This window comes from Andrographis paniculata, unplaced genomic scaffold (genome assembly GCF_009805555.1).
Source record: "Andrographis paniculata isolate CXL003 unplaced genomic scaffold, ASM980555v1 Contig62END, whole genome shotgun sequence".
In the NCBI taxonomy this organism is placed as follows: Eukaryota; Viridiplantae; Streptophyta; class Magnoliopsida; order Lamiales; family Acanthaceae; genus Andrographis; species Andrographis paniculata.
Genome location: NW_026137598.1, coordinates 8,273,538 through 8,284,953, shown reverse-complemented (window position 1 = coordinate 8,284,953; position 11,416 = coordinate 8,273,538). Strand labels below are relative to the sequence as shown.

Below are 11,416 nucleotides of genomic sequence, written 5' to 3'. Positions count from 1 at the left end.
CTCACCTTCCTTCTCCAAAATACCCCCAAATTCATTTAGTATATATCTACAAATTTGTGTCGGCTGTTTTATCCATTAAGAGTTTGGTTTAGGATGGGGAGAATCGCCACGAAAATGCCCAATTTCTGCTTGAACAGAATACGGCCGCTAATTAGGGTTCGGTCGTCGTCGTCGCCGTCGCAATCCAGGCATTGTCAGAACTCAATAGCCAACAACGCCGGCGATGGAGATGGAGATGGAGATGATAGAGAGAAAGACGGCGGCGAGAAATCCGGCGGCCGGAGAATCATGATCGTCGTGGATTCGAGCGTCGAAGCTAAGAATGCTGTGCAGTGGGCGCTCAGCCACACCGTTCAGAATCACGACGTTGTCATTCTGCTCCATGTCCTCAAGCCTTCTGCATCCAAACAAGGTTCAATTATACATACATACATACATACATATATATATAGATTATACTGATTGGGTTGCAAATTTCAGTGAATGATCAATTTCTGCAATTCTGTTTTGGCAGGGGATAAAGATTTGAAAATTCCCGAATTTCTAACGTGCATCAAAACTTCCTGCAAGATTAAAAGGCCAGAGGTTTGTCCATTATATATATATATAATGATATATATATAATTATAATGATGGTGGGATTTATGGAAGATAGGTGGAGGTGGAGGAACTGGTGGTGGCCGGGAAAGATAAGGGTCCGGCGATCGTGGAGGCGGCGAAGGCGAAGGAGGCGGCGCTGCTGGTGGTGGGGCAGAAGAAGATGAGCCTAGCGTGGCGGCTGATGTTGATGTGGGCTGGCGGCGGTGGCGGCGGTCGGGCGGCGGTGGCCGGAGGGGTGGCGGAATACTGTGTCCAAAATGCTACTTGTATGGCCATTGCAGTGAGGAGGAAGAGCAAGAAAGTTGGAGGGTATCTCATCACCACTAAAAGGCAGAAGGATTTCTGGCTATTGGCTTGACATATATGTAAATTTTTGTTTATTTAAATTTAATATATTGTGTTTAATTGAATTTGATGTGGATAGATTTGAGTTAGTTGCAATGAAATTGATCACAGATGATTCTGTATCTAAATTATTGTTTGAATGATAGGTGAGCTGCCCTGTTTGGACACATCCTATGATCCAAAAAAATGTCCTCTGTCAGCATTCAGACAAAAGGGATCATCATCTTGATCTTATGCTGGTTTCAATATCACAAATAATTCACTTGTTAACCCAATCTTGATGTCTTGTAGTAGAGCAATAATACCCATTTCATTACAAGCATACCTGATCCCTTTTCACACTTTGTTGATGATGATTTGGACTCCATTTTTCGGCTTAAGAAGGAACTCGAACGCCGGGCAATGGACATAGTTTGGCGAAAGCGCGAGGGTGTATTTCTGTAAGATCATCGAAAGTACAATCTTGGCTTCGTTGGTGGCGAAGTTTAACCCCACGCAAGTACGAGGTCCAAGCCCAAACGGAAGATACGCAGCCGTGTTGTTGTTCGTGGCTTTGGCAATCCCTTTGGAAAATCTCCCGGGGTTGAAAAAATTAGCATCTTCGCCCCAAATACGCCGGTCATGGTGCATTGCTACAATAGGGATATAAATATTTATCTTCGGAGGAATACATAAGTCCCCGATTTTCACTTCCTTTAAAACTTTCCTTGTTAGAAAAACGGCCGGTGGATATAGCCGGAGGGCCTCGTTGATGATCATGTTCATCTGTCGACGTACAAAAGAGAAAATTCAAGTTGAACCACATCATTTAAAATTTAAAATCAAGAACTAAAGGGAGCTGAATTGGCTCACAATTTTCAATCTTGAAACGCCGTCAGAATCCAGGCTGTTTTTGCCGAATACTTTCAAAACCTCGGCCCGGGCTTTGTCTTGCCAATCTGTGTTCGTAGCGAGGAATAAAATGGTCCAACTGAGCAAGTTTGTTAGTGTAAGATGACCTGCACCATAAATCGCCTTGATCTCTTCAATCATCTGCTCTGTTGAGATCCGTTTCTTCATGTCACATTCATGGGTTAACTGCACAAGCTGCCCAAGATAATCACTTCCGAATTCGCCATCTTTCCTCGCCTTTTCCTCCCTCTTTTTCGCCAGCTCGAGTATAGAGCTTTTGATCCGCTGCACAAGTTTTTCAGCTTCAATCTCATCAGCAGATTTTACGATCATCCTGATCATGTATATGAACACCAGTTATTGAATTAAATCAACTCCCAACTAAAGAATTTCTCGAAATTGTAGCAATTTTACCTGATTCCAGGAAACCTGACTTTGAAGACAGTTTGAACTGTTAATTTTGTCAAATTAGCCACCATCTCAAAGATATGTTTTCCTTCCATATAGCTACTTGCAAAGGCTGTCCTGGAAATAATCTCAGTGGTCAGCAGCCCAATCTCCTTGAACACATCAATTTCCTTTCCTTCATAAGCTTTCCAGTCATCCAACATTCTTGCAACACTTGAACTCATATCTGGAACCATTTTCTACACAGGATATTTTTTAAAGAGCATATAAATTCGATGATGGAACAGCTTGATATGTATATGGAATTACCTTCAGACTCTCTGAATGGAAAGTGTGATTGGCAATTTTTCTGATTTTTTCCCATTTTTCGCCTTCATTAAGAATAATTGAGTCCCCGAGAAGCTTCTTTGCGCTGCCTTTAATATCCATTTTAGGAAAGACGCCATCTCTGTTCATCAGTATCTCCTTTATCATCTCCGGTTCCAAGACAAACAATTGGCACTCCGTGCCTTGCCAGCATATAAATTTTGATCCTATTGCTCTCAATTAACCAAAAACCTTGTGAACAACGGCGGATTTCAACCAAAAAAAAAAAAAATTCTCAAAATTGGCCTTACCGTAAACACTGGACCATGCGTACACATGAGGATGGATCCTCGGAAGTACGTTATGTGAAATTTCCATCTCCTTATCAATGAATTGGCCGCTCATGCGAGAGATTTCCTTGGCGTTTCCATGAGGATACCTGTAAGGAGGACCTCGGACTCCCTGCGAATTCATTTTCGCTTGCAGCCGAACCGGCGTCCACCATACCTTGTCCAGGAATCTGAGAAGAATACGGAAAAGGAAGAAATAAAAAACCGCGGAAATCCAGAATACGGATGATTTAGCAACCTCCATCTTCAGAGCTTCGTCGGTGTGCTATGCAGTAATGCTTCTGGTGAAGCTTTTTTAATGGCGATCGGAATTCAAGATATAATATAAAAAGCGGGAGATAGGGACGTAGAAGTCAAACATAAGGAATTGACATATATACCCCTTATATTAGATATGTCGTATTTTGAAATTACCCAAACTGCCATAACCCAAACCCTAAAATTTCGTTCGCTTATTCACAATTCTCTCCGCTCCATTTTTCACGTTCTTTCTCCTTTACGCAATTTTCCCCTCGGTACACCCTATCGTTGTCTCGCTGTGTTTTTCTGATCTATTGTTTGGAAATATATACTGTTTGTGTAGTCGGATCCATGTGTGTGATTGTGCTCTGGTTGCGGGATTCAGTTTTCCGGTGGGGCAACCGACCGACAACGCCGTAAATACGTTTTGATAATTCCGGTGTTGATTTGGGGGAGAGTGCGAAGCGCGGATGTAAAATTGCATATTCTCAGGTGGCATTTTAGGGTTTAAATTGTAGCGGATATAATATTGCATATCCTCGGGTGGCATTTTGGGGGTTTAAATTGTATTAAATCTTTGAATGCGTGTGTTTATCTGTTGTGTGTGCGTGGAATGTGATGGAGTTTCGATGATGAGTCGTAGATTACGTTGTTAGAGTTTCGTTTTGGGATTTGAAATTAACACTGCGAAAGGGGCTTTGTGTTTTTGGTTGGAGTATTATTTCTTCTTCTTCTTCTTCTTCTTTTGCCTTCTTTGCTGAAAGGTGGAGCCGATTTTGGAACTTCAATTTATAATGCTTATTGTTAAGATTCTTCTTTCTTGCTCTTGTGTTGTTATTACTTTATTCAATTAGGTCTTTCAATGTTATATGGAATTGCTTCCTCGTATTGTTTGCAGTATATTTCATAATCTTTTTATTTTTGGGTGAATCTGCCCATGCTAAGCTGATGATGATTTCTTGAACATGTGTTTGAGATTTTCTTTTTGCAACTTAAATTGTATTCTTCTTCCCCCAAAAGGAATTGTTTAGTTTTTAGAGCAAGTGGCTATGATCAGAAAGTGGAACAATGTCTATTGTGGAACATCTGTTGTGGTTGGTCGAGAAAAAATTAAAAGTTTACATTTCTTTACATCACTCTAGATCGGATACAGTGTTTCCCTTGCCTGATGAATATGCAATTTTGTAGTTTACCAAACAGGGTCTCAAAACTTTGCAGATTATGTTGTGATGCAATTAACAAGGGTTATGCCATAGTAAATGATGTGAATGATTATTGTAGACTGTGGAGGAAAAATCATATAAATGTTGGGAATGATGATAATAGCATTTTCTATATTAATTACCAAGTAATGTTGTAGAGATTATTGTTAATATCTATAATTAGTGAATAATCTGCTTCTTACAAGCATGGTAAAAATATTAATCGGATTGGTATTATTTGGGCCGTACCATTTTAATGGGCCATCAATTGGGTCGGAATTGTATTTCTTATCGGCCAACTAATGGGCCGACACCCTACTAATCTTGAGCATATTGTACATGTATTGGGCCTGATCTGAGTTATTTATGGGCCTTGCCCTAATATCATCTGGGCCGAAACCTTGATTTGCTAGGCCGGGAAGGCCCAAATTTGCCAAGGCCGAGAGACTGCAGATATGGGTAGCATCCTATTGAGCTGGGCTGACATTATTCTGACAATACCCCTAATTCTGATGGGCCTTTGCTGACTGATTATTGATTACGGGCCTACATTTTCTGGGCCTTTTGGACTACCATATGGCCCGTTATGACTCCATACTGGATCGGACCGGTATTATACTGGGCCGCACCGACATTTTAATGGGCCATCAATTGGGTCGGCGTTGTGTTTCTTATGGGCCGACTGATCTTGAGCCGATTGTACATATATTGGGCGTGGTCTGAGTTCTTTATGGGCCTTACCCTAATATAATCTGGGCCAGATGAAACCTTCTGTCGGCTCACAGCTTTCTGGGCCACCTTGACAGTATTATGAGCCTAGGCATGTCCACCCGCGACTTTATTATATTTATTTATCCACATCGTTATTTGCCTTACATTTTACTTTTTCATTTTTTTTTTTAAAAAAAAATTATTTTATTTCTTGCTCATATTAGTCAGTTCCCAACGACTATATGCATGTTTACTTGTAAAATTTTATTTCTAATTTTATTATTCTAACTTTTTTTTTCCCTTCAAAAATATCAAATTAAACATCAAATTTTTATTTATTTTATTACACTAAAATCTAATTTTAGTGTCAAAACATCACATCTATATATATTTATATTACATCAAACTATTATTTCAATTCAAAATTTTACTATTCAAAATCAAAATCCAAAACCAAAACTTAATAAGTAAACACACCCATGTGTATATATATATATATATAATAAGTCTTAAAAAAATCTTGGCAATCACCACAATTTCTTTATTGCGGGGGACTAATGCACATATTGACGCCATTAAACTACACATAGGCATGAGCAAGATGATTAACTAAGAGCTGAGCTGAAATTATACATCCCCTTGGCTGCGTCGACAAGAGGGTCTCCACCACAGCTTCCAAACATTACACTGCATTGTTTACCAAGCAATTTGGGGCAAGAATTGTCTGTATACATGCTGAGCCAGAAGGTTAGCAGCTATAGTATCAATACAAATGGCATAATAAAAAAACATACCAAACTCTCAGGGAGCAAAACAACATGAAAAAGAACCTGGGGAAGAATACAAATTCTGGCCCCGGGAAGTAAATAAACTCCATCAAGGTGCAACAACATTTCACAGCTCGATTGAGCAAAAAGAATGGGCTCTAAAGCAAAGCATAGAATTATGCACGGGAGCAAGTACAGGACAGAGAAAAGAATTACTTGGAACACACATCGGGTGCAGTAGCTCACGCCTTAAGCATTGTACTAGAATGAAACTTCTCTTTCATTCTATTAATAAGCTTGAACTTCTCTTCAGCTTCAACTTGCAGGCGCAGATCAGATTGTGAGGCACGATCTGGGTGGAAGGTCAGCAAGGCTTTTTTATAAGCTGTCTGAACCTACAGATGTCACAATTCCAAGCAAGTTAATCAATCAACAATGTGTGGCCACCACAGATCATCTTTAACTATACAACTTATTCTATTCATCATCTAAACGATATAACAATGAAAATATGCATACAAATGCAGAAAATGTCAAGCTGCGTTGGGGACCATTATTTAAAGGCTTCACAAATGGTGAAGAAAGATAATTTTGAAGTAATTGTTGAATGAATTTACCAATCTGAAGTTAAAGTGGAAGGCATGACCAACCTGTTGTGGTAACGGATTAGGCCAACCGCTAACATGAACGCCAAGCGAATGCAATAGAGAAGCCATATTTGGGGATGTATTTTCCACTTTCATGAGCACATTCCTAACTTCAGCACGAATTGTCTCCTTTAAACTCATATTTTCCTCTTCCTAAATGTAGTATTCACTTAATCAGGTCAAAATAGAAACACTTAACCAGAATTAAAAGTTAAATGAATACATTGATCTTAAGATATTAAGAAAGCTGGCAAGTTTATGTAAGTGAAAGAATCGAAAGTTGCATACCTTCCTTTGACTGTTCCGAATTTCCTCGAGACGCTGCTTCTGTCTTCGTTCCATATCCAACAATCGCATGCTCTCTGCTTTTTTTCTCTTCTGTTGTCGCCGCAATCGCTGTGCTTCTTCAGCCTTAAAGAGAAGTACAAAGTATAAGCTATTTACCTTACTCATATAATTTATTCTTGAGCTTAATGGTGAATATAACACAACTCAAACAAACCTAAGCTATGGATGCACAAGGTAGAATTCTTTTAGGAAAAATATGCAAATACATATTAATACAACAGCCATGAATACGTATTAAAAAGAAGTAACTTTCAGAAGTTGAGAAACCATAATCAACATATACAATAATGAGGAATATTCACTTTTCATGGTCAAATTTAGGGACACCTAACTTCCAATTACACAATGGCTTGGAATTTAATCATCTCATTTTCCTAGAAGGATTAATCATATTCCACGCACCACCTCTCCTAGAGGCTAGAAATATATTTCTTATGCAATTCATTAAGCAATCATAAATATGGTTGACTTACAGGATCATAATTCAACTGAGTCCTTCAGATGCTAAAAGCAATAGACAAACATTGAATAAAAAAGAAAAAGCAAATTGAAACTTTGGCGGACTAAAAATAGTAGGAATTAGCAGACTATAAACCTGGATTGCTAGCGCTCGTTGGCGAGAAGCCCATTCTTCCTCCATTGCTCTTTTGTATTCATTTGTTTCTTTAATCTTTTCTCGTTCATTAATTATGCTGTTTTCCACAGATGGCGTAGTGTCTACATTTGGGGTAGGCACCACCAAACCATCTTCACTCTCCTCCTGATCACTACTGGACTGTGAATCATCGTCTTCAAGTATGATTTGATTGAGATCAATATTTACCCATGGCATCTCAGGAACTGGCTGCTTGTTTTCTTGATGATGACCTTGTTCAACATCTTCAAAAATAGATCTAACTGCACCGCTGGAAGATGATGGATTAGGATTAGTTTGCGAATGAGGTGATGTAGATCTTTTGGATGTGAATCTTTCGGGCATGAACTTTTCCTTCTTATTAGCCTTAAGAGTTGCCAAATGCTCATTTTCCTTAGCACTATCTGCATCCCTTTCCTCAAATTTTGGGTGGTCATTTCTTGGATTGAATTTGACAGGGTCCTTATCAGTACATGACCCAGGTCTCCGACAACAAGCTCCTTCCTTCTCACGAGAAGGTGCTTGATGATCATCCCCAAAAGCAGGTGCTGCAAGAGATTCATCACTTTCTACATTGTCACTATTAAATCCACCTGGCACATAATCTGGAAGATCAACCTGTTTGGTATAATTTGAAGGATAACCTTTCGCGTGGGAAGTAGATCTGCCAGATACTCCATTACGTAGGTGCGTTTTTTGCGCTGATTGTGTATTATCCGAATCAGTAAGATCATCAAATGCCCTGCTGCAACCAAAACCAGAGTCCTGTTTAGAAGCATATGTATATGAAGCACTGGCTTTGTTATTGGATTTCTCTTTACTGAAACAAAAGGCAGCCTCCTTCTGCTGTCTAATCACATCTTCCGTTCCAGAACTTTGATGTTGGTCCTTTCCAAGATTTTGTGAGGTACTGCCACGATATCTGAATCCTGATGGACCATTATAAGTATGTTTCCTTCGTCTGAAGGCTTTTTCCCACAATTCTTGAACCTTGCCAGAAGAATCTTCCACCAACACACAATCAGGATAATCACTGTCAGATGAATCACTTTCTGAGTCAATATGCAAACCGAAGCGATTCCCTCTGAAAGTTTTCCCAGAATAGGTACGTTTACATTTTGATAACCTAACTGGTGTTGTGTTATCTTGTGCATATTGGCATCCTTCAGCAGCATCACCAGTGGGATCAGCAGTATTTGTAGTCTCCTGGCGGGTTTCTCTATTAGAAGAGGTGTTCACGACAAAACTGGATTTGTTTGCGTCGCCAGAATGGCTGCTGCTAGGCGTTTCATCATCATCAATGTATATTACATTCTTGAGAGAACATTTGTCTTTGCGAAATCTTCCTGAACCTACCTTTCTTTTTGGGAAAGATTCAGGTGTGTCAACAACAATAACATTGTCAAAAATTTCAGAATCCGCATCTATCAGAATAACATCTTCAGCTTTTTCTCTATTGATGCACCTTCTCAAGGTTTTCTCAGCAGAACAGGGTCTATGATCTGAATGACCCATTGATACTCTATTCATTGGCTACTGCATTGAAAGAAGCATCAATAAACTTATTTTCATGAGCAAATAAATACACACACCAAACAGCAGTTCACAAAAAAAAAAAAATTGTAAAAATAGTGAAATGTCATTCATTGACTACAGGATTTCATTTCAAGTTGAGCTTCTATGATTTAGCATAGAAACTAGTCTCTTGCATACAATGAAGTTCTTAATCACGAGATCATACAAGATAGAAGAAATACAACTAATATATAAAATCAAAGGCTTCATCTACGGTTAAGAGAGAGAAAACCACTGGTAATGTCTTGTATTTCAAATTTATATTTTAGAGTTCCGCCTGGAATACATTATGCACCCTTACTGTCTAGTAGTTTAAATCCCAAAGTAGTACCAAAATATTGTCCAGAAAAATCAATTACTACATAACCAGGAGTACAAAAGGGCTCACGAAAAAAACCGACCGAACTGTCATGGAACAATTAAAACACATACACACACACAATTTTACATCACGCAAGCATGCTCACGAAATAAACAAGACTCCTACACGCTCTTTGCGCTATGGGATTCGTTAAGGGCTAGTTGCTAGCAATCGATGAAACTATATACCAAAAAATCACCAGAGACGAAACTATTAAACTTTCCTCCAAAAATCGAACCGACCGAATTCCAGCCGTGGTCAGACCCAGAAAGAAATACGAAGCCCCCGATCATGCGGGGTAAAAATTCATTCATCGTAATCCCGCATCTATAATCACCCAAAAATAATTCGAAAAACTCAATAGAAATTCAAAATCAGAAACATACAAAACAATCTTTACCTGGCAAAAAAGGGGGAAAACAATCAAATAGCATCCATAAGCTAAGCAATCAAAGGCATGAGAAATCAATAAGAATATAAACAGTAAACGGGGCGTGCAGAATCGAACTCCTTGTAGGAAATCTCTGCAGTGAAAAAATTGGGGATTCGGAGATAGGGTTTTTGAAATTTGGGGGACTAAATGGAAAACCGGTGATGCATTGATGGAGCGGTGAAAGGGATTTAGTGGGACGGGCGCTAACTATTCTCACATACTTTTTTTTTTATTATTTTCTTCTCGATCGAGTTTTAATGGGTTCGGTTGACGATAAAATATGACTCCCACCCTTTTAATATATTTATTATTTTTTTAATTTAAAACATCTAAAATATTTTTTTTTATTATATTTAAATTTTTATTGTTATAAATAAATTTAAAAGGTAGTTTAAATAAAAAATAAAAATTAAACAGTAATAGAAATTTATCAAAAATATAATGTTTCCTGTTACAATATAATTATTTTATTTTCTTAATACATAGTTTATTTATGATAAATAATTTTATCTATTTACAATTTTATTAGCATATTTTAACAAATGAATTATTTCATTACTAATTTTTTAACTTATTGTATTATTTTTTATTAAAGTCTTAACAAATTTATTGTAATATTCATACTTTTTTTTTTTTTTTTATCAATCCAAGGCATAATTACTATGATGGAAGGAATAAATATACATAAGGTGTGTTTGTGTTTGAGGATTTGGATTTTAAATTGTAGTTTAAATAATAAAAATTATTATTTGAAATAACTGTATTGTTTGATATAAATAGGTTTTGATATAATATTTTAAATATAAAATTAATTTTTAATATAATATAAAAAATAAAAAATAAGTATTTTATTTGATATTTTTTTTTTAAATATATATATTAAGTAATAATAAAATTTGAAAAAAATCTCCAAACAGATACAACCATAATGTAAATATGCATGTCTAATATGATTAGCTTATTTGTGATGCTTTTTGAAAGTAAATAAAAACAAATTTATTAAAATAGAAATTGACAAAATAAAAGTTTAAAAATCTCAAATATGACAAAATCATATGCGTGGGTAATAAATTGATAATTCACATAAGATATATTTCATATCAAAAGTAGGGAAATTTAAATTTGCTTTATTTAAAAATTATTCAATCTTATAAGATATGGCATATACTATTTAAACATAATCTCAAGTAAAAAATTTTAAATTCAAATAAAAACAAGCACACCCTAAGCTTAAAAGGTGTGTTTGTTTGGAGGATTGGATTTAAATTTAATTATTCATCCAATTTTTTATTCAAAAAAATATCAAATCAAACATCTATTTTTCATTTTTTTATACTTCCTCCGTCCCGGATACCATGTCCACGTTGCCGTTTCTGTCCGTTCCACATACTATGTCACTTTCTTTTTTTTTTATTTAAATGATTACTTTAATCTCATTTTAAATTTTTTAATTTTATTTTTTTTAATTTTAATTAAACTAATTAGTTATCTTAGTCTTTATAATTATTTATATTATAGAATAATTATTTTTACTAATACATTCTTAATTATCTACTAATTATATCTCTCCTAAAATACCGTGTCTACAGTGTAGCAGA

General features: G+C 36.7%; 3 protein-coding genes across 5 annotated transcripts; 1 reads left to right on the top strand and 2 right to left on the bottom strand.

Annotated features, from left to right (window-relative positions):
* The first annotated feature begins 93 nt into the window (after positions 1–93).
* On the top strand, positions 94–958 carry LOC127261273 (universal stress protein PHOS34-like). The gene is made up of 3 exons (XM_051289549.1): positions 94–412; positions 515–585; positions 656–958. The coding sequence occupies exons 1-3, from the start codon at positions 94–96 to the stop codon at positions 956–958; spliced, it is 693 nt and encodes a 230-aa protein (XP_051145506.1).
* LOC127261272 (cytochrome P450 CYP749A22-like) lies at positions 713–3,210 on the bottom strand. The gene is made up of 5 exons (XM_051289548.1): positions 2,862–3,210; positions 2,554–2,777; positions 2,251–2,483; positions 1,798–2,170; positions 713–1,710 (listed from the first exon to the last, which is right to left on the bottom strand). The coding sequence occupies exons 1-5, from the start codon at positions 3,142–3,144 to the stop codon at positions 1,282–1,284; spliced, it is 1,542 nt and encodes a 513-aa protein (XP_051145505.1). The 5' UTR covers positions 3,145–3,210; the 3' UTR covers positions 713–1,281.
* Positions 3,211–5,529: 2,319 nt separating this feature from the next.
* On the bottom strand, positions 5,530–10,046 carry LOC127261271 (uncharacterized). Of its 3 annotated transcripts, XM_051289547.1 has the most exons (6): positions 9,786–10,046; positions 7,411–8,985; positions 6,756–6,878; positions 6,471–6,620; positions 6,037–6,215; positions 5,530–5,788 (listed from the first exon to the last, which is right to left on the bottom strand). In XM_051289547.1, the coding sequence occupies exons 2-5, from the start codon at positions 8,977–8,979 to the stop codon at positions 6,063–6,065; spliced, it is 1,995 nt and encodes a 664-aa protein (XP_051145504.1). In that variant the 5' UTR covers positions 8,980–8,985; positions 9,786–10,046; the 3' UTR covers positions 5,530–5,788; positions 6,037–6,062. The 3 variants fall into 3 exon arrangements, with proteins under 3 accessions (XP_051145504.1, XP_051145502.1, XP_051145503.1); XM_051289545.1 differs by having other exon boundaries at positions 5,530–6,215; XM_051289546.1 differs by having other exon boundaries at positions 5,530–6,215; positions 7,411–8,982.
* Between the last annotated feature and the right edge of the window lie 1,370 nt (positions 10,047–11,416).

Coding starts and splice junctions, on each gene's coding strand:
- LOC127261271 (XM_051289545.1), bottom strand. CDS start 8,979: ATGAATAGAGTATCAATGGGTCATTCAGATCATAGACCCTGTTCTGCT. Junction 6,879..7,410: donor AACGAGCGCTAGCAATCCAG/GTTTATAGTCTG, acceptor CTTCTCTTTAAG/GCTGAAGAAGCACAGCGATT. Junction 6,216..6,470: donor CTAATCCGTTACCACAACAG/GTTGGTCATGCC, acceptor TGACATCTGTAG/GTTCAGACAGCTTATAAAAA.
- LOC127261272 (XM_051289548.1), bottom strand. CDS start 3,144: ATGGAGGTTGCTAAATCATCCGTATTCTGGATTTCCGCGGTTTTTTAT. Junction 2,778..2,861: donor CGCATGGTCCAGTGTTTACG/GTAAGGCCAATT, acceptor TGAGAGCAATAG/GATCAAAATTTATATGCTGG. Junction 1,711..1,797: donor GCGTTTCAAGATTGAAAATT/GTGAGCCAATTC, acceptor GTACGTCGACAG/ATGAACATGATCATCAACGA.
- LOC127261273 (XM_051289549.1), top strand. CDS start 94: ATGGGGAGAATCGCCACGAAAATGCCCAATTTCTGCTTGAACAGAATA. Junction 413..514: donor GCCTTCTGCATCCAAACAAG/GTTCAATTATAC, acceptor CTGTTTTGGCAG/GGGATAAAGATTTGAAAATT. Junction 586..655: donor GCAAGATTAAAAGGCCAGAG/GTTTGTCCATTA, acceptor TATGGAAGATAG/GTGGAGGTGGAGGAACTGGT.